The following is a 22135-nucleotide window of genomic DNA, read 5'->3' as shown; positions in this document are numbered from 1 at the left end:
CCAATCAAGTTAGGATTGAGCATCTGGTTAAATTGGAAAATACAGAGAACTAGGAATAGAATGTAATCTTAGGTCACGTATGTACTGTGTGTGTTTTCTAAAAGATAGAAGTAATTTGGGAATTATCTATGACATAACGTACAATTGTATTTGTTCTTTACATATCAACAAGTGAAAACCAGTTTTCAGGTGATAAGCAATGCTGTGGTTTTGTGGTTGTTGTTCTGCGTTCATTACAGATCCATAAAAGGAGAAACATTAAAGACACAAGCCTTACGCGCAGCAAGAGACGATGGGCTCCTATACCATGTTCCCTAATGGAAAACTCACTAGGCCCTTTCCCACAACACATCCAACAGGTAAATACAATCTATTTTCTTTTTATGTGATAGAATGCTTTGTTGGTAAAATGATTCATTTGAATTGTTCAACATATCTCCTCGGAACTTGACCCATAAAAACATTCTTATTCATTAATCTAGAATCACAAAGAAGTGAGGCACTGTATTTTATCACTTTCTTCCATAACTCATTTTAGAAATGGGTTTTCTACTTTGTCTCTTGTCATACCCTTGGTTTTGCCACCAAATTCTTCTGTTCTTTTCAATTTTAGTACCAGTGTTTACAGGGAAAATGTAAATATTTTGCATAGGCCAATTCTTGCCTAAATTAGTATTTGTTCTCTCCAAATAGGATTATTATCTGTATTTATCAAGCCAAGTGGCATCACAGCCACAAGCTAGATTATAAGCATGAGCCAGCGAGAAATTCACACATACTTGAAGAATTCATTGTGAGAAGGCAATGTTGTTAGCCCTAAAGTTCCTTGACATCCTGCAGTTTTCTATGCCAAGTGGTTCAAAATCACTGAAAGAATAAGTAAACATTTTAAATGTTAATTTAATTCCACAATTATAGAGCTGTTTGTTTTTAGATGCCATGGAGTTGGGTAGGACCCATAGTGACTGATCTGAACTCTGTTCTATTCTGCGCCATCCTCATACTTCCTAACACACTAGAGCCCTTTGCAGCAGACACCGTATCAATCCACCTGGTTAAGGGTTTTCCTTTCCTTTGCTGACCCTTCACGTTTCCAAGCATGTTGTCCCTCTCCAAGGAATAGCTTCTCCTAGTAATTTACTTGAAGTATGTGAGACAAAGCTTTATCATCTTTGTCTCCAAGGGGCACACTCTGACTGCACTATCTCCAAGACATATTATACAGACAATTAAAAAAACACAACACAACAACACACCAATTTGTGACCAAATAAAATAGTTTGTGACTTTGCCCATTGCAGAATGCAATGAGATGATGTGCAAATAAGCAGAGAAGAAAGTGTAGGTAAATTTAGAAGAAATAAAATGGCTTTTTAAAAATTTAAGTATTAAAAAGAAATAAACAGAAAAAAATTTAAGTATTAAAATATTTATCATGACATATGTGTCATAATATTGAATTGACACTTATTGTTGTTGTAGATCCAGTCAGACTCAGCACAGAATTACACCATCTTTTACTCCATAAGTGGACCTGGAGTAGACAAAGAGCCCTTCAATTTGTTCTACATAGATAGAGACACGGGGGACATGTATTGTACACGAAGCATAGATCGTGAGGAGTATCAACAGTTTGCGGTAAGATCATTGAATTATTTACTTAAAATCTTGTTTCATTTTTTTAAGGATGCTTGTTTTGCATAATGGGATAATATTACCACCTGAATTTCAATTCGGTTTGTGTTTCATTACTGGAGTATGACAGTGGATATTACAAGTGGAAAAAAGAAGGAACTTAATAAAGACAATTTCAAAGAGACTTAAAGAATTACAAAATGTTAAATAACTAATTATGAGACATAGAATCCTGGTGAAATTACAGATAATTTTATTGAGTCTCAATGTATCTACCGTAATATAGATGTCTATTTTCAAGTCTTATATGCCCTATAAGTCACATGAGAACTTCAGAAAAATGCTGATACCTGGGACCATGCTCAGTATTGTGCTTTAATTGTTCTAGGATAAATCGAAGACAATATATGTATTTTTTAATTTTCCAAGGTAATTCTAAGTCACTAGCAGAATGGAGATCCACTGTGTTAAGCCCTTGGACAACAAATGTGTTATCACAGGCTGCAGGCTTTTCTTTCCTTCTCTAGGGCTAAGTAGCAATAAGGTCCTTGGGCATGCTACTGCTTTGGTAATCCAGAATAGTTGTTATTGTCATTAAATGCTGTGAGTCAAGACTCATCATGACCCTGTGAACAATGAGCCTGAATCTTGGCCTATCCTGTGGCATCCTCATCATCTCTGACATGCATGAACCCATTGCCGCTGTGTCAATCTATCTCTTTAAGGATCTTCCTCTCTTTTGCTGACCCTTCATTTTTCCAAGCACGATGTCTTTTTCCAAATTATAGCCTCTCTTAGCAACAAGCCCAAAGTATTTGAGATGAAGTTTTACCATCTTTTCCTCTAAGGAGCCCTCTGGCTTCACTGTCTCCAAGATATGTGTTTGTTATTTTGGAAGTCCATGGGATATACTCAGTTCTCTTCTCTAACATTACCACTCAAAGACATTGATTCTTCTCCTATCACTCTTATTCATTTTCCAGCTCTCAGACACAGAGCAGGAGATTGGAAAGACTGTGACTTGAATCAAGCACACCTTAGTCTTCTTTGAAAAGTAAAGCCTTCCATTTCTCAGTTTCAAATTTCATATATCTCCCCAGTGTTCAGCTTTCTAATCTGAACTACTTGAAAACTTTATAGTAGGTGCTTAGAATGATGGTCAATAAAATTATTAAACACTTATTATCTAAAATTATTTAAAAAAAGAAAGAAATTCTTTTTTTAAAGATGCATATATGAAGAGGAAGCATGTTCTATAATTATTAGAGTAGTGTAGAGTGTAGCACCTTAGCAAACATCTGAAAAATGGTGGGATTTTATAGGTGTGAGTAAGTTCTTTAGGCATGTTGCTGTATACTGTTGCGTTGAAACCAACTCATAGTTGACTCTCCAGCAGGTTTTCAGAAATAGTTAATCCCACAGAAGAAGATTGCTCATCTTTCTCACATGGAACAGCTGGCAGACTTGAGCCACATTCCTTTGGGATTGCAGAGCAGCTTCTTACCCTTAGACAACCAGAGCAGTAATATAAAGATGCAACGATTATAAAATCAACAATGAAAACAAACAGTGACAATGATTGGGTGAAGTTTGATGCCAAAAAACCCCTACAAGGTTAGAGAGCTAAATGAAGATCAGAATGTTAAGGATTTTATGAACAGTACCAAAGAGACTGGGTCCTAACCTAATTGTGCCATCAAAGCACTCTAAATGACACTGAAACGTTTGACACATCATACATACAAAAGGTAGGCAATTGAGACCCTTAAGTGAGAGAAAGATGTGGTAGTCTGACTCCACAAAGATATACAACCTTGGGAACTCTATGGGATAGTCCTACGCTGTCATCAAGGGTCACTGTGAGTCCATATTAACGTGGTGGCAATGAATTTCATCTTGGTTTATGCACTTGATTCAATAAATGTGAATGAGTACTCATTCTGTGATAGTCATTGTAAGATATTAAGATAAATGAAGGACTTCTACTTTTGTTAACTCATTAGCTAGTTCACCAAGGATATAAATCATTGTAACGTGGAACGTGTGAAGTGGTTTATTTCTTTAACAATTGTATGAGATACAGGATTATGGAACAATAATTATGGAAGTGTTATTGTTGTTGATGTTGTTAGGTGTCATTGAGTCACGTTCGGTTTAGGTGATCCTATGAACAGATTCTATTAACAGGTCTGAACCCTGTCTTATTCTGCACCAACCTCATCATCTCTGACACACTTGAACCTATTTGCTGCAGTCACTGTGTCAATTCACCTGCTTGAAGGTCTTACTTTCCCTCACCAAACCCTTACTTTTCCAAGGATGATGTCCTTGTCCAAGAAATATCTTCTCCCAACAACATGTCCACAGTATGCCAGAAGAAGCCTTGCCATCCTCGCCTCTAAGGAGCACTGTTGCTACACTTTCTCCAGGACATATCTGTTTGTTCTTTTTGGGAAATATCCAATACTCCTCTCCAAAACCACACTTAGAAGGTATCAGTTTTTCTTCTATAGAAGTTTAGCAGATATTCACAAGAAATGATAAAAATTCCCCTACTTGGGTAGGAAGAACAACCTTAAAATATATATGAAATATATGTAATTTATAACACTTATTATGCCTTGATAAGTGCTGCATAGAATTATGAATCAGAGGTTGGAGAAGAGTGTAGGGTAGGAAATAGAGGAGAATGCTATAGACACGAACGTTAAAACAAAGAGACAGTAAGAGACAAAAGAGAAAGAGAACGAAGAGATAGTAAGCGATTTCAACAAAGCACAGTGAGAAAGGGCTGAGACATGAGGTTCATCAAGCTATGTGAACAAACAAACATCCCCAAATCCAAAGCCACAGCTGGCTATCAAGTCCATTCCGACTCATAGAAGAACATCAAAGGGAATTTTCAAATCGCAGAAACACTCACATGAGATTCCTTTTGTCCAAAATTTCAAAATGACAGCAATTTAAAGAAAGGTTCATTTCATCTTTATGAAGGAGTAAAAAAGGAAGAGTATTGTGGTCTACAGTTCAGTCAGATCTGACTCCTAGTAAACCCTCCAGTGGGTTTTCCGAGTTACTTAATCATGGAGGAGGAGATTGTCCACCTTTCTCCCACAGAACAGCTGATGAATTTGAATCATCTGCCTTTGGATGGCAGCCCAACCCCTAACTACCAAGACACCAGACTTGTGTAAGTGTAATGGTATAAGCAGCATCTAGAAAGAAAGTGCGGACGGAATACTTCTTGGAGGCAATGATGGCAAAGCTTCATCTCCCGTGTTTTGAGCATGTTGCTAGGAGAGGCTATTCCTTGGAGAGGGACCTTCTACTTGGAAAAGTGGAATGGTGAGAGTGAGGCAGGTCTTCAACTAGATGGACTGACACAGTGACTGCAGCAATGAGCTCAAGCATGTCAGAGTTGATGAGGATGGCGAAGGATAGGGCAAGGTTCAGACCTGGTGTTCTTAAGGTTGCTTTGAGTTGTATTTGACTCTATGGTACTTAACAACAAGAAGATGTGGTGATGATGAATGCATTCATATATTCCTTCTGAGTTCAGCATCTATCAAGGCAGAAGAGGAATGCGATTGGTGGAAACCAAATGACCAGTTTTATTGTTGAAAAACCTACTTTGTTTCAGAAAAAAAAGTAGTTGAAGGACAGAGGGAACAAGGATGGCTATTCTGGTACATTTAATCAAAGGAATTTCCTTTCCCATCAAGTTAACCAGAAGAAAAATACAAAACCCTGCTTTCTAACATAATGGTGAGGACTTTGCAGTCGCTTTAATAGGTGGTGATAAGGAACAACTGAAGATTTTGTTTAGGAAGTATCAGGCCTGAATCCTTAGTAACATGTGGGCAGGAGAAAGGAATGTTAACTAGGCCAGTAGTGGGAAGACCAGCAGAATATCATTCAGGATATACCTGGAGACTAATGAGGGAACTGAATGACAGAATCGAAAGGAACAGATGGATACCAGAGATATAGAACATCTTGAAGCAACAGAAATAACGAGGGAAAAGAAGTACTTAGAAATCTGAAATTGTGAGTTTGGTTCACTTTATGAGATGATTGTTATTATTCTTAGTTGCTGTCTGTCAAATTAGTTCTGATTGATGATAACTTTACACAGAATAGAATAAAATGCTGCCCAAACTCACACCGTCTCCATGGTCTTTAACATATTGTTGTGTCTATTGTATCAATGAATCTCAAGGAGAATTGTCTCCATTTTTGCTAATCTTTATTATTATTATAATTAATTTTAATAAAATTTACAGAAACTTTGGATATCCATTAATTCATTGTTGCACTTTTCTCCCTGCCCTCCTCTTCCCCTCAGTTCTCGCTTCTCTTTGAAAAGTAAAAGAAAAATTCTTTCATTGTTATACAATCCCTCCCCCCAGGTCCACTCCACTATACAGCCTTCATTCTGGACTCCTGTCATGACAGACAATAATACCTAATCATATATCCCTTTTAAACAATTCTCTCCCTCATCTGTTTCAATGTAGTATACAGTATTTATCCCATCTTTTACCAAAAATGAATTCCTTTTCCAGGTATTTGTCTTTCTTGATTATACACCTAATGTATTTGAGCTAAAGTCTCATTACTTTTGCTTCTAAAGAACATTCAGTTGTAAGGGACACTAACATCAGAGAAATAAGGAATCATAAGTTGTGATGAATAAATTAATTATTAAGGAAATCACTTTTGGCATATGCAGTTTGTCCTCCAATTATAGAAAAAGCATTTAATTCAACTAGTGAACACTGAATACATTTAGAATGCCTCAGAAGAGTGCAAAAAAAAATTATTTGATGGATTTTTTTAAAAAATCAAAAGTCTTTAAGTTCTGGCATTTGGAGCCAAGACACATAATTTTGAAAAAGGAATAATTTAATATAAAATTTAGAATATAAATATTTTGTTCTTTTTTTATTTGCAAAAAATGAATTTTTATCATAGAGAAAAGGAGGGGGGAAAACACCTTATGGAATAGAGAAAAGAATCCACAGTTCAATCACTATCAGAGATTTCATTAGGTGCTGTCGAGATGAGTACAAGTCATAGCAACCCCATGTATTACAGATCTGAACCCTGTTCTATCCTGTGCCATCTTCACACTTCCTGACACATTAGAGCTTATTGTGGCCGTCACCATGTCAATCCACCTGGTCGAAGGGCTTCCTCTCCTTCATTAAGTTTCTACCCTTCCAAGCATCATGTCCCTCTCTAAGGAATAACCCTTCCTAGCAACCTTCCCGAAGTAGGTTAGGTGAAGCTTCCTCATTCTTGCCTCCAAAGAGCACTCTGGCTGCATCTTCTCCAAGACATATTTGTTTGTTCTTTTGGCCATCCACGGGGATGTTCAGTGCTCTTCTCCAACACCACAGCTCAAAGGCATCAATTCTCTTCCTGTCACCTCAGATGCATAGAGAGAAGAGCCTATGGCCTGAATCAGACCCACCTTGGTCCTCAAACTGATGTCATAACTTCTCAAAAATTTGGAGAGGTCCCTAACTGCAGACTTTGCCAGTGCAATACTCCAGAGATATCATGATATAACTTTGTGTAGGTGTAAACCTGTTAATAGATAAATATGTGGCTTAATAATTTACACAATTTTTAGTAAATACTCATTACTAGTATTACCAAGGGAAGCTCTACAAGCCCTCTGACAAAGAGAGTGATATATAATCCATGTTGAGAAGAAAGCAGCTTCATTTAGCAGTAATGCAAGATACTTGGTAGGTGAACAATGAGGAAAAAATTTTGAAAGAAGACGGAAGTCAAATGACCTATACAGTCTGTATCAATTTATTATCATTCAACTGAATAATTTCTTAGTTTCATATACATTTATGGAAGCTTTTTTTTTTTAAAAAAAAAAGTAAAGTTGTACGTCCTCTAAATTGCTGGGGTTAGATTCATGTCTAATGTGTCATGTAAGAAGTTGTTCATTGGGTTATTCCTGCCTTTCAGCTATATGGCTATGCAACAACCGCAGAAGGTTATGCTACTGAGAATATACTTCCCATCCTTGTAGTCATTGAAGATGATAATGATAATGCACCATACTTTGAAACCAAGTTAACAACGTTTAGTGTACCTGAAAATTGCAGAGCTGGTAAGTTCACTTCTAGATTATTTGACATTTGAGTCATATAATACCTAAGATTCTAGTATTAACGTTATTTTTAATTTTAGAGGGTTTTTCCTCATTTCTCTTTTAGAAATTAATGTTACAGGTTGTCACCTAAGGGTCTGAAATTGCCCTAAGAAAATTTTCTTGAACTTAGGCTTATTTATAAAGTACATTTCATATATTTTCTCCTTTAACATTATGCCTTTTATAATACTAGCACTAGTATTATAGTGCACACTCACCCAGAAGTACCTCAGAATTAAGGTCTGGTGTTATCTACACTTTTGAAAGGCCAAAAGACAGAAACTCGGTAGCAGGCAGTTCTGTTCTGTGTACATGAAGTAATTGTGAATTGAAATCAACCTGACAGCAGCTAATAACAACATTTAACACTTCTTGGTCTTATATGTTCACACCCTTTCCAGGGCAAACCTTTACACGCTGACTTTGCTGACACAGACTTAAAACCACACACTCAAGTGCTTGGCAATGAATCTGGAAAGTTCAATAGATAAATAGTCTCACAACTCACTTTATTTTTGCCATATGCATATGTGTAACAGAATTCATAGAGCAGGAAATAGTTTTAATCTTAATAAAGATATATTTTCAGGATCCAGAATGATATATTATCGTTTATCTGATTTATAGCAACATATAAATGGTTTTGCTTGGTATATCTTCAAAACAAACTGAAAAGAAGTTTTAAATTGGCTGGATAGGTTCAGCCTCGGTTGTGACAAGATTCATAACAACAATTAAAAGAAAATAACAGGAAACGTCTAATGACTTCTTCCACTCTGCTGCCATGTACATCTGTATGTATAATGTTGCTTTCCCCACAAATGTTTTCTTAAAATAACATTTTCAGAACCCTGATATATGGGATAGAAAGATTGTGTAAGGTGTAAGCAGATTGGTACATAATAACATTTGTAAAATTATCATATCGCTCTGTTACTTGCATATATTGGCAACACATTTATTGAAAAGAAAAGTATAACATTTTGGTTCTTATATGCAACTCCGTACTATTCCTCTAATTCATATTATCGAGTTGAGCTATAAAGGAAATAAGGTGTGCACAGATGAACTTATCAAAAAATAAACTTTGGCATAGGAAGAAAAAACAAGAACAAACTCATCACACATTTGTAAAGTACAAATAAAGTAACAAATAGATCGAATTTCAAGTTTGCAGCATGGAATGAAATGAAGAAAGGGCTCAGATCACATTTTAGAGAATATTTACCTATTCCTCAATTTATCTGTAAAACAGACTTTCTTACAGTCTTTGGCAAATATTTTATTTTTTACCTTTTTAATAAAATCCCACTAGATTAAAGTTTTTTTCAAGATTAAATTTCTCTAAACAGGAACATCAGTGGGACAAGTTACCGCCATAGATGATGATGAACCTGGCACCTTACATACTCGTCTGAGATATAAAATCTTACAACAAATCCCAGAACATCCAAGGCATTTCTCTATACATCCAGATACAGGTGTCATCACAGCACTTACATCTCTCCTGGACAGAGAAGTAATGCATTTATGAGCTTGTTTCCTCAGCCCCTAAATGATATTTAATCTAATAATTAATTCTCTGAATAGGTGACCATGTGGTCATTGTGACCTCTTCTTTACACATATTTCTGCACACCTTTGGTTTTTATTACTCTAGAGAATTCTTTTGTGCCTGTGGACATGTGTGGGAGGGTACAGTGGTGATTCTTGTCCTGATCTAACGTGTAAAGGCTAAACTTGCTTTAAGTTTTGAAATGTGTTAATAGATATATTGCCTTTCTATTGCACTGTCTATTCTCTTGTTCTGTATTTGTATTTATGTGTTTTTTCAAGATACATTTGAAAGACACTTGCAAAGTAATAAGAGGCTTCACAGTGTTAATGAGAACTTCAAGTTTTAGGAAACTGAAGTGTTTACCTTTTTTCCCAGGTCTGTGATACATACAAGATAATAATGGAAGTACGAGACATGGGGGGCCAACCTTTTGGCTTATTTAACACAGGAACTATCACTATTTCACTTTTGGATGAAAATGACAATTCACCAGTATTCACAGAAACTTCTGTGAGTATATTTTCCTGTTTGTTAGTTAGATTAATTTCATTTTTTTCTTTTTAGATCTAGGACTTGGTAGTTCAATGAAGTCATAAATTTTGGTGTGAATTTGTGCAGCTTACAAATAATATAGGAAAAAAATTATTTCTGTAAAAGCAATTGACCACGTGAGAGAGAAAACTGAGATTGAAATGTAAATTTTTGGAGTTCCAATTCCTATCTTCCTTCTACAAATTCATCTTATACCTCCAGCAGATTATCATTTACTACTTTTATTGGTTTTTTTTTTAATATTTTGCTGTAATCACACTCTTTAGGATAAGAATTGTTATTTAATATGTATTTTTAAATGTTGCCCTTATATTGATTGCTAGTTAATCAAAATGGAATTTTAAGACACTGCTGTAATGAATTAATTACCCAGGATTGTAAAAACTCAATGTATACTATATTACAATATCTATAAAAATCTATAAATATTTATCTATATATTAGTATGATATTTACTAAATATTTGCTATATCTAACAAGAGATAAGAGAGTAAGTATTTCAGGGCAAGTATTTTGCTTTAAAGTAGAGATTAATCTGAGGGTTGGGAAAATTGTCTCAAAAACCACAAGTAAATCATCCATTATGCATGTAAATTCTTTTCAAAAAAGTTTATGCACATTTCCATATACTTTTTATTTAAATACAAATTTTTACAAAGTCACATTGTTAGAACTATACATTTATAATAACTGGAGGCTATTTTTTCAGTATTATGCAGAGGTAGAAGAAAACAGAATTGATGTTGAGATTTTACGAATGTCGGTACGTGACAACGATTTGCCCAACACACCCCACTCGAAGGCTGTGTACATGATTATACAGGGAAATGAAAATGGAAACTTCAAAATTTCCACCGATCCAAATACAAATGAAGCAGTCTTGTGTGTTGTCAAGGTAAACAAATGAAATAATGTAGTAATTTGGGTTTTTTGTATGAGTTAAGGTTGGATGTCAGTATGCTTGTGCATGGCCACAGTAATACAAAACAAAGCAGAGCTGAAATGTTTGATATAGGTTTACATGAGTTTTTTCCTGTTATTTTACTCTCATATCTGCTCTCAAGTTAAAGACAGAGCAGGTATAAACTCCACTATTCCATAAAAGTATATGAGGAACACACAATATAGGGAAATGGAGGAATCACTTTTTTAAACACAATTTTACGTAATGGTACCCCTCTCCAAATTTAATGTTTTTTAGAGTCTTGGTGGCACAACGATCAAACACTTACAGTTAATCACAAAGGTCCACAGTTTAGGCCTAACAGCTGCTCCTCTGTAGAAGGATGTAGCTGTCTGCATCCACAACGACTTGCTGCCTTTGAAATCACCAGGGCCAGTCCTGCTCTGTCCTGAAGTCTTGCCAGGAGCTGGAGCTACTCATAGTGGATAGAATGGCTTTTATAAGACAAACCACATATTTAATATTCAACAGCTATCCCATCCACTGATCTAAGTGTCAGGAAGTCAACACTTAAGGACTTTGAAAAATTAGTATTGTATTTATTTAATCACAATTCTTGGCCCCTGGATTGCTTAACAGCACAGATTTCTTTTTTGAACCCTATATTTCTTAAGTTATTTCATGTCTTCCCATAATTTCTTTTTTCAAGATGACTATTTTAGAAGCTTTAGGCAAAAAGGACATCTTCCTGGGATGATTTTTAGACATTCTTTAATTATTGTACTGCCATTTATCGACTGAGCTTTTCCATTTTTGCTTCTCTTTTTTGTTATTGTGATAGATTTAGCCTGGCCTATTCTAAAAGTTGCTTAGAGTTTCTTTCTAAATATTCCATTTAGGGCTGAGTGTCTTCATTAGGCACTTAAGCAGACCCAAATATTTTGAGAAGTTTTATAGGTGTTTCTAAATAATTGTCATTATATCTGTTGACTCAAGATACCCGAGACCTGTTTTTTTATGACTAACTCTCAGTTTCCAGTGATCTAATTATTTACATGTTTAGCTTGGAGGAACTTTTGCTATTTTAACTAAATCTGGTATTTCACAACTTAATTAATAATATTATGAAGAACAATAAGTATCCTATTTGAATTCATAATGCTTGCTTGAAAGTTCTATAAATATTTATAATTCTATGAATATTTAGGGAGCTCTAGTAGCCTAGTGGGTAGAGTGTTGCACTGCCAATCTAAAGACAGGTGGTTTGAATCCACCAGCTGGCTGCTCCTCAGGGAGAAGGTTGGGCCATCTCTTTACGATTTCCGGCCTCCTGTGAGTGGTTCTGACTCTGCAGTACACAACATCAGCATTAATATTTAGGGCAAGATGGCCTATGGGGTAAAGAAGTGAACTGACAATCCAAAGATAGGTACCTTGAATCCATGAGCTGCTTTGCTGGGAGAAAGATAGGCAGTCTCCTCCTTGTGATTTGCAGCTTCTGAAAACTCACTGGAGGGTCAACTATGAGTTGGTTTGAACTCAGTGACAATAGGTTGAGGTTTTTAGTTGATGAATATTTAAGCTTATAAAAATAAGAATGAGAAGAAAAAATGATGAAATATTAAAATTGACAGCTTATCCTTTCATGTGGTTGTTGTGACAGAAACCTCCTTATTTGTCAACTACATTAGTCTCAACATTGGGTAGCATTTTATACACAAAAATAATTTCCCCTTAGGCTAAAAGTTTTGATTATAATCTAATGTCTCCTCTATATGCTATTGTTGACTATAGATTGATTTATTATCTCTGAAAACCTGCCGGAGGGTCAGCATTGGGTTGGTTCAGACTAGACGGTACCCAACAACACCACCACCAATTCTAATGAAGATATATTGTTTTAACAGCCATTGAACTATGAACACAGCCGCCAAGTTACTTTGCAAATCGGTGTGCTTAATGAAGCACAATTCTCTAAAGCATCAAACTCCCAAGCTCCTACTATGTGCACTACAACTGTCACTGTTAAAATCAAAGACAGTGACGAGGGCCCGGAATGCCAGCCGCCGGTCAAGGTTATTCAGAGTAAAGATAACCTCGCAGCGGGCACCGAGCTCTTTGGCTACAAAGCAGTGGACCCAGACACACGCAGCAGTGAAGGCTTAAGGTAACGTACGTCCCCAAAAGTCCCTGATTTTTTTCCATTGGCGTGCAAATTTATTTCACATTTGCAAAGGGCTACATATTTTTCAAAATGACAATTTTTTAAAAAAAATATTATATCCCTTGGCTAGATCTCAGCTTTACCATCTATTTGTTTCCTAAACATCAAGGTATACGAAGGTCGGAGATGAAGATAACTGGTTTGAAATTAATGAACTAACCGGCGACTTGAAAACGCTGAAAGTACTCGACAGAGAATCCAAGTTCGTAAAAAATGACCAATACAATATTTCCGTGATCGCGAGGGATGCAAGTGAGTGCCCTGTGTTAGAAATAAAGTATAAAGACAACATGTGATTGTTTTATCATTCACATGCATTTATTTTACATTTCTTAATGTGTTTGCTTACAAAGTTTATATACATTGTGTTTCACACTGTTCTTCATTCACATTGTGTTTCATACAATCATACTCATACATTATATTTTATAAAATCAATCATCATTGGACCTTGCCCATCACTACCCTTTTCCTCCCAGATCCTTCCCATTTGTTTCCCTCCCTCCACCCATTAAATTGTGGTTACACACCCTACTTATCCTCACCTCTCTCATCTTCCCTCCCCCCTTGAGTTCGTGTACATGTTTTACTAGTTATAATTCTATTTTTCACAATAATGGTCTTATGCAGTATGTTGATGGAATTTTATTATGAGATATTAAGTAGAATTGGATTGTGGGGTAAACCCTCCCTGGCTGGGTCTCTGCATTGAGTTGCCATCCTCTCCTCTGTTTCTACCACCAATCCCCCTCTTTCTAAGATGTCTAGAGTGATGTCTCTTCTCTCACCTTCCACACAACATATGTTTTTACCAAACCTTCTCATTTCTTGATCACAACTAAATTCCAGCTATGTTTGAAGTATGATTGCCCAATTTTTTGAAGAGCACTTAATTTAGGCTCCAGTGCCGCAGTGAGCACAAACTCTGTCAAAGCCGAAATTGAAGTATCGAAAACCCTCCAACTTCATCTACGCTATGGAATCAGAGACACACTTAAAGATCTTTCATTTTTAAAGGAGTACAGATTTTAATTATGGTTTGAATTTGCTTAAAGGGGTTAGTCCATGCCAGGTCATTGGGTTCAAAGTAGGTTTATTTTTATCCTTCCTTCCTTCCTTCCTTTCTTCCTTTTTTGTATTCACACTCATGTTCTGTTTATTTCAGTGTTGTTCACAATGGCAAAGAGATGGAAGCAACTCACATGCCCAACAACAAACAAATGGATAGAAAAGCCATAGCACATTCACACAATGGAATATTATGCAGCACTGAAAAACAATGAACTAATAAAGCATTACATAACACAGGGAAGCCTAGAGGACATTATGTTGAGTGAATATCTCAGTCACAAAGCAAACACTACGTAACACCACTGTTTTAAAATTGGACATATAGGAGTGAGACGAGCAGAGAATGGGAAAAGGGTGCATAGATAATGATCACTGCAGTAGGTCAGATGAGGGGGAAAGCTGTCTGAAAGGAATATATGAATAGACACTATTTGTATGACAACAAGCTGGAACAAGGTGTGCTTTGCTGGGTGGGCTGGGGGAGGGGATAGGAGACAGGAAGAAGAAAACATGTAACAATAAAAGAAAAAAATAATAAATTTTTTAAGATGTCAAATGCAACAGAATATTTATCCTGGTCTCTAAAGAAATGATCAAGCTATTGCTATACTTTGCAATTCTTGTACAAGTAAATTCAGAAACTTAGGTGTAAAGAAATTATTACGAATGTTTCATATTAAGTAATAATCACACTTGTTTTTAGCATAGCTTTTTTGGCTACGTTTTATTCATCTTTTAAAACATTTTATAGTAGTTTGCTTATAAGTTCATATACATTGTGCTTAGAAACACTATTCTTTATTCCTATTGTTTCATACAATCATTTCCATGTATTATGTTTTATAAAATTAATCACCGTTGGACCTTGCCCACCATTACTCTTTTTTAGGTCCCTGCCTCCCTCTACCCATCAAATTGGGCAACCCTGTAGTTTCGCCCCTCTCCATCCTCTTACCCCTTTGTTCCAAAACCCTTTTGAGCATTACAGACCTCTCTGCAAACCAAATTTAAATATGTTTGTTGGTATATTTATATATACACACTATTATACTAGTGTGTTAAATACATAATAAAAATGACCCAAAATATATATTATTAAAAGAATATAAAAGTAGCTATATTCTTTCATTGCATTATCAGACATTTGGAGAAAATTCTCATGAATTATAAAGATGGATTCATTTAAGTGGATTAGCCTGTCCTATTGATTACCTGCCCAATCAAAAAGTTTCCACTAATCCACTGTTCAAAATAAATGCATATGCTGATAAACCAATGGTATAGCATTTTTCTACATCTTTGACTTTCTTTAGAAGAAATGGGTGAAAAAATACATAAGAAATCTCATTAAATTATCACAAATGATAGTAAGCAATGAAAACTTCATATTTATTCACTGCTTGATAATCTGATAAAAATGTTTTCTCACACATTGCAAACCAACTGTTTTTCTATAGCTTTTTAAACCAGAGCTACATCTAGAAAAAGTTGCTTCTCTGAGAAGAGAGACAAAGGATAAAATTAATGGAGGTGTTAGGACTTACAATTTATGCAAGAAAGGCAAACTAACTCAAACACTTATCTATCTTACTAAGGTTTTTCTTCTCCACTCAGCTCTGATCCATCCCTGTAGCCTTTAGGATGAGAATTAGTGTATTGCAAAACTTAATCAGAGCTTGTTAGGGTGGTGGTGCAAGACAGGGCAAGGTCCAGACCGATTGTTGATAGGGTCAATATGATTTATAGTTCACTTGATAGCACTGATAATCACTGAGACAATCTATCCATTTTAAAGAAATGTTCCTATTGATAATTAAAAGTCCAACATTTTTTCCAGAAGAAAGACTACATGTAAATATCAATACTTATTCATGTGTATATGATTTCCTTTCCCTCTTGATACCTCTCACGTACTTTTAATTATAGTTCTTTAAATATAAGTGTGTGTGTATGTGTGAACATAAAAAATGGAGAAAATATTACCTGAGAAATGCCGTTCATTTTGTCACTACTGTCCAAGTCTAGGTAATTTGTAGCTCTTTTAACAGTTCAAGTAAATATGAATGAGCTTAGTAACAAAATTGTATTGACAAACAGATATATGTTCACTTGTTCCATAAATATTGATTGCCTATTAAATTTCTAGTACTCGGAAAAATAACCATGAAAACTAGGATTCATGAGACAAGGCCAAATTCCCTCATGACATCTGTTGAATTATTATCATATTAATATCATTACTTAGCTTGTTGTATTAAAGGATATTATAAGTTGATAAGAGGTTGTAATGATGTGAAAACTTTTCTACTCCATAAAATAAGGTGTGGATATCAACACAAGTGAGGGTTACTTTGTTGCTGCCCAGAATAAATTTTAAATGGGAGGGGAATTTCACAGACATGCAGGCTTGATGAAAGAAAAACTATTCAAAGAGAAGGAAAACATAGAGAACAAAAACATAACATATTCTTTCTGTCTTTTTGGCACTGCAAGACCATATAATTACAATGATCACAATAAAAGGAAATAAAAATCAGAGTTTGATCTTTATGAATTTGTGTCCTAAGGTTGTGGGTAGCCAGTGTACTCAAGGAGAAATAAAGATAAAGACATTAAGTACTTTAATGGAAGACTATAAAATGACATGAAACGTGCTTATGTGAAACTGAATCTATCAATTTATGTGTACCCAACAGCAAAATTCCCAAGTAGTAACTAATTTTTTGCATAGATATTTAGTTTTGAGGGTCATAAATATCTCTGCATAATTATCTAGGCATTCTTCTAGCTCTCTCATTATCTCATAAATTTCTTTATGCCTGTTGTTCCTGTTATACAGTTAGGGTGGTTTCCTTTCTGTCACTTTAGAAAGCATAGTCTTCTACCCTCTCCATCTAGAGAAGATTTGCACTTCCTGTTTAAAATTCAGGTCTATCAAATTCTTCAAATTAATCACAATCACAATTATTGTGCTTGTGTCCACTTATGCTTGAGTTTTTTAGTATTGATTTGGTATGTGGTTTTTTTAGTATTATTTGTAAATATTCTTCTGTGACATTACTTAAAATTTCTTACTTTTTTAGTGTAAAACAAGTTTTCTGACCTGGTCCCTAGACTTTAAGGAAGAATGAGATGTCTTTATTTTGTTCTTGTAGCAATGTTACAGAATATGTGTGTGTGTGTGTGAGAGAGAGAGAGAGAGAGAGAGAGAGAGAGATAACCCAAGTCCCAGAATTTATGTGTCCGTTATGCATTTTAGGAATTGATGAAGTCAGAATTTTAATCGAATTAATAGCCATTTTGTTCTTCTAGGTGGTAGGTCTTGCACTGGAACATTAGTAGTTCTTTTAGAAGATGAAAATGATCACCCACCAGAGATCAAAAAAGAGTTGACAATTTGTCGCCATGACAAAGAGTTTGCTGTTCTGGAACCTGTGGATCTAGATGGGCCTGACAATGGTGCACCCTTTCAGTTCACTTTGGACAACTCTGCCAGCAGATTATGGACTATTGAAGCAAAGGATGGTACGTACTTATGCTCAGTGCTATAGCTGGTAGGAAGGCAAGATGATGAATGGTTTTGCCTTTCATCTTGGTTTATCAAAATAAATATTCATTGGAAGAAATCATTCCAATCTTCCTAAATCTTAAGATAAACAAAAATAATATTTTTATAGCAATGATCCTATTTCTCTTAAATTGAGATCTTTGTTTTTCCAGTTATCTTTCAAGACAATATGTCAATCTATTTTGACAATATATATAATAACATAGTGAAAAAGAACAGCAAAGGGAATAAAGAGATAGCAACATTTTTCCCCCCTAAGAAATCAATTCCATTTTTAAGACAGAAAAAATGAGCCAAAGTATTTTAAGTCTGTTTTGCAGGAAGTGCAACCAAGGTGATCCTTAGAAGCAAGGGTGGTAAAACTTTGCCTCACGGATTTTGGGCGTGTTGTTGGGAAAGGGTATTCTTGGGAGAATATATGATGATATGAAAGTAAAGGCTCAATGAAGCAATTGTGAGCATCAATAAGATGGATTGACATAGTGACTGAAAAATCGGCAGGGATTGTGAGGGCGCAAGAAAGGGCAAGGTTCAATCTGTTGTCCAAAGCATTGCTAGGAGCCAGAGTGAACTTGATGGCACCTAAGGAACAAATTATTGGTTTTATTTTTCACTCTTAAAATACAAAGTAGAAAGAATATTACTATTGAAAGGTCATATCAATATACATTCTTTCTGTCTTGTTTCTCCTTAGGTAAAACTGCCATTCTTCGTGAACGGACCCCTCTTGATTACAACTATTATTCTGTGCCAATCCAAATAAAAGACAGACATGGCTTAGCTGCAAAGCAAGTGCTGTCGGTGAGAGTATGTGACTGCACGACCCCGTCTGATTGTAGGATGAATGTGATAGATGTAAGAGACGCGGAGATGTCCAATGTCATCCTCGGGAAATGGGCTATTCTTGCCATGGTGTTGGGATCGGCATTGCTGTTGTGTAAGTATAGTTAGCTGTAATATGTAGCTGAAGATTTAGCTAGTCCTTTAGATAGATAGAACAGTTATTTGTCTCAACAGCATTTACAGCCTTTGATAAATATTTGTCATAAAAATATATCTTCTACCTATGATATAACTTGGATTTGGGAATTACAGAAGAAGAAAAACAGCAGGAAGAGTCAGTTAAATGTAAATGGCAGAAGTAGTCGTAGCTTCCATTATTCAAATAGTTAGCTGTAAGATGTTAGAAAAATATATTCCTCTTCTTTGAGTGCATTTTTTTTTCTGTATACAAGATGAAAAAGGTGGACAAGATAGCTAAGATTAACAACCACATAAAGTCGACTTTATTTTACCTCATAAAGTCTACTTCCAGCTGCCATGTGTCTGTAGGGATTCACAGAAAAGAAACAATAAAAACTAAGAATTTCAAAATTTGCTTAAATGTGTAGGGTCAACATTATTAATGAGCACTCTCAGAAAAAAGTGATTTTGCATACACCTTAAAAATACTCCAGTGAGTGGCAAATGGTTGGATGGTGAACTACTGAAAAATCAATGCACACAAATGTAAATACAACTGTGGACTGCAGTTTGTGTTCATAGATGCAAAAGGAACGAAAAACATGGCTAAAGTTTTAACAGTTTATTTGATTACACAGAACTCATTTGAATTTACAACCATTTTTATAGACTTTAAAACCAAAAGTTAGTGCTGTGGAGTTGACTCTGACTCATGACCACCCTTCGCCAAGTTTTGGAGCCTCTGAATCTTAAGAGGAGCACACGACCTCATCCTTCTCCTGAGGAAGTCTGTAGATTCTGGTCTTTACTGTTTCCCGATTCAATGATTTAAGAGTCAAGTATGAACTGGATGCTCCCCACAGCACTGTATTTAGAGATGCACACTTTTGAAATCAGATGGTGGTTTATAGAATCCCTTTTCTTCAGTGCATTTATGACTAATGTTCTTGATTTTGTAGTTCTCAGTTTGTTAGAATGTGTTTTGCATTTTTAGCATCAGGAATTCCAACTTTTTATTGAGAAGTAGAGACTTACAATATGGTATTGAAAGTAGGAGGGATTGGGTTATTTGACAGCTTAAATTTCTGACAGATACAATTATTATTTCAATGTGAAAGAAATAACAGAAACATGTATGTATTCATTCTTGACCTGTAATGGGAACTTATTAAGAAACTGTACTCACTTCACCTTTTTATTTCATACTATTTTTTCTTATATTATCTAATGACAATCTTATAGAAATTATGTATTAATACATTTGTTTGATTTCTATTTTCAAGTTTACTACTAAAATTTATCTCAATGTACTAAAATTCTTTTTAAAGATATATGAAGAAGCTTTATAAAACCATATAATTAAAATTATTTCATCTATACTAGCAAGAAAAAAATTTTTTTCTATTTTTAGGTATTCTGTTTACATGTTTCTGTGTTACTACTGCGAAGAAGACAGTGAAAAAATGTTTCCCAGAAGATGTGGCCCAACAGAATTTAATTGTATCAAATACCGAAGGACCTGGAGAAGAAGTGATGGTAAATGAAATTTTACTTTCCTTTAGACTGTATGGTGATTTAATGATGATTGTTTGGTTTTAGCATCATCACCATCATCCTCCTAGCTCTAATGGTGTTGTACACAGGGAGCTGCCGGCTTAATCTCTCTGGTGAATAAATCTACCAGCAGCTCTGTGGGGAAAGCACAATCTTTTCTTGGGTGATTCGCAGCCTTGGAGTCTCAGTGGAGGGTCAGTTCTGAGTTGGGTCCATCTTGATAGTGATGAGAATTTAGAATGGTCATTGAGCATTTCCCCTACCAAGCAGACCGCCAACTGCTTTCTCGGTGCTACTTAAACTTCCTCATCCTGTGAGGAGGACACTCTTGTTATCTACGTGTATGGGAAACTAGGAGACTTACTAGCTAAATAATTTGCATCTGATGTGGAAAATGAAAGCATAGTCTTCCAAGTTGATTCATTGTTTTAAAACCACTGACTCTTTTTCAGGAGGCAAATATTCGACTCCCTACTCAAACTTCCAACATTTGTAACACGAGCCTTAGTGGTCAAGGAATCAAGACGCAGCAAAGTTTTGAAATGGTTAAGGGAGGCTACACTCTGGAGTCTAACAAAGGAGGTGGACACCAGACCTTGGAGTCCAACAAGGGAGCAGGACAGGGTGTAACGGACACTGGCAGATACGCGTATTCAGACTGGCACAGCTTCACCCAACCTCGTCTTGGTGAAGTAAGTTCCAACTTTTTCATTGTCTGTCTAGTAAAGCCGAATATTATTTAAAAATCAGGGTTTCCCAGTTTTACTACTTGAGTGAAGAATTCATCACCTTCTTTCTGTCAAAATATCAAAGATGTGGATGCCACATCCAAACTCAATGACAAATGGTTCCATAAAGTTCAATTTTTAAAATCAAGTTTACAAATTATCCAAAAGCAGCAAGTTCAGACGTTATAAAAGAAGATTTTTTTAAGAACATTTCCCTCCCCCGCCCCCCAAATAACCAAGAAAATCATGCAGAGTGAAATTTTGTTTGGGTTTTCCCATTTATTATTATACTTCTTGAGTCCTCTGTGTGATTATAAAGTTTGACTATCAAAATCAACCAACTAGACTTAAGATAAATTTTGAGTTTTAGTTCTATCATTTTGATTTATGATTAGATTAATCAATATGGATTGGCATAGGCTAGATATAGATATTGTTTTCTCAAATACTGAAAATGCTTCCGAAGTAAACTTCACTTATGCAAAAAGGCTTATGTCCAAAAGGGATATCCTGAGTTAGTTATGTGATCTATATACTGCTTTAACGTTCATGAATCTGTTCACTAGGAGCGTATATTTATTTGCTATATATTACGAATGAATGTAATACAGACCAATCATGTGCATTTTTTATATGTAGGAATCCATTAGAGGACACACTCTGGGTAAAAATTAAACAGTAAAAGGTAAATCAAAGACATTCTTTTTATGCTAATCCGTTTAGGTGTGTTTTTTTTTAAAAAGCAATAATAAAATGTGCTCTATTTTTGATACAGAAGGTGTATCTCTGTGGCCAAGCGGAGGAACACAAGCATTCGGAAGACTACATTCGTTCATATAACTACGAAGGGAAGGGGTCCCTGGCTGGCTCTGTAGGCTGCTGTAGCGACCGACAGGAAGAAGAGGGCCTTGAGTTTCTCGATCATCTGGAACCCAAATTCAGGACACTAGCAAAGACATGTGTAAAGCAGTAAATGCATTTTTTAGGAGAGTGACGTCTGTAAGTGGAAATGGGGGAGTTAATGGAATCAAAATGATGGCAGCATCTGTTAACGTTAAGCTTAACGTTAAGCTCAGAGGCAAACTTGGAGTCAGGTAAAGCTCGTATACAGAGGAGGCTCCCTTAAAGGTTCTTTGTCTAATACAACTTAAGTGTTTTCCAGAAATAGAAGTTTCTTGTGTTAATTTTCTTTTACTTTTG

General features: G+C 35.5%; 1 protein-coding gene across 2 annotated transcripts in view; it reads left to right on the top strand.

Moving 5' to 3' along the window:
• DSC1 (desmocollin 1) overlaps positions 1 to 21908 on the top strand; it is a 27940-nt gene extending 6032 nt beyond the window's left edge. Inside the window, exons 4-16 of one of the 2 annotated variants that reach the window (XM_006899549.1) lie at positions 240 to 359; positions 1483 to 1638; positions 7627 to 7771; positions 9166 to 9332; positions 9747 to 9881; positions 10633 to 10818; positions 12735 to 12994; positions 13161 to 13303; positions 17435 to 17647; positions 18385 to 18627; positions 20065 to 20189; positions 20660 to 20899; positions 21711 to 21908. In XM_006899549.1, the coding sequence (XP_006899611.1) occupies positions 240 to 359; positions 1483 to 1638; positions 7627 to 7771; positions 9166 to 9332; positions 9747 to 9881; positions 10633 to 10818; positions 12735 to 12994; positions 13161 to 13303; positions 17435 to 17647; positions 18385 to 18627; positions 20065 to 20189; positions 20660 to 20899; positions 21711 to 21908 (2331 nt within the window). Of the gene's footprint in view, positions 1 to 239; positions 360 to 1482; positions 1639 to 7626; positions 7772 to 9165; positions 9333 to 9746; positions 9882 to 10632; positions 10819 to 12734; positions 12995 to 13160; positions 13304 to 17434; positions 17648 to 18384; positions 18628 to 20064; positions 20190 to 20659; positions 20900 to 21574; positions 21611 to 21710 lie in introns of those variants that run through there. The other variant, XM_006899550.1, reaches the window with a different exon arrangement.
• Positions 21909 to 22135: the final 227 nt, after the last annotated feature.

This window comes from Elephantulus edwardii, unplaced genomic scaffold (genome assembly GCF_000299155.1).
Source record: "Elephantulus edwardii isolate Elephantulus edwardi_28Jun2011 unplaced genomic scaffold, EleEdw1.0 scaffold00261, whole genome shotgun sequence".
NCBI classification, from domain to species: domain Eukaryota; kingdom Metazoa; phylum Chordata; class Mammalia; order Macroscelidea; family Macroscelididae; genus Elephantulus; species Elephantulus edwardii.
Note: the sequence above shows the minus strand (reverse complement) of the source record. Positions and strands in the feature narration are given on the sequence as shown.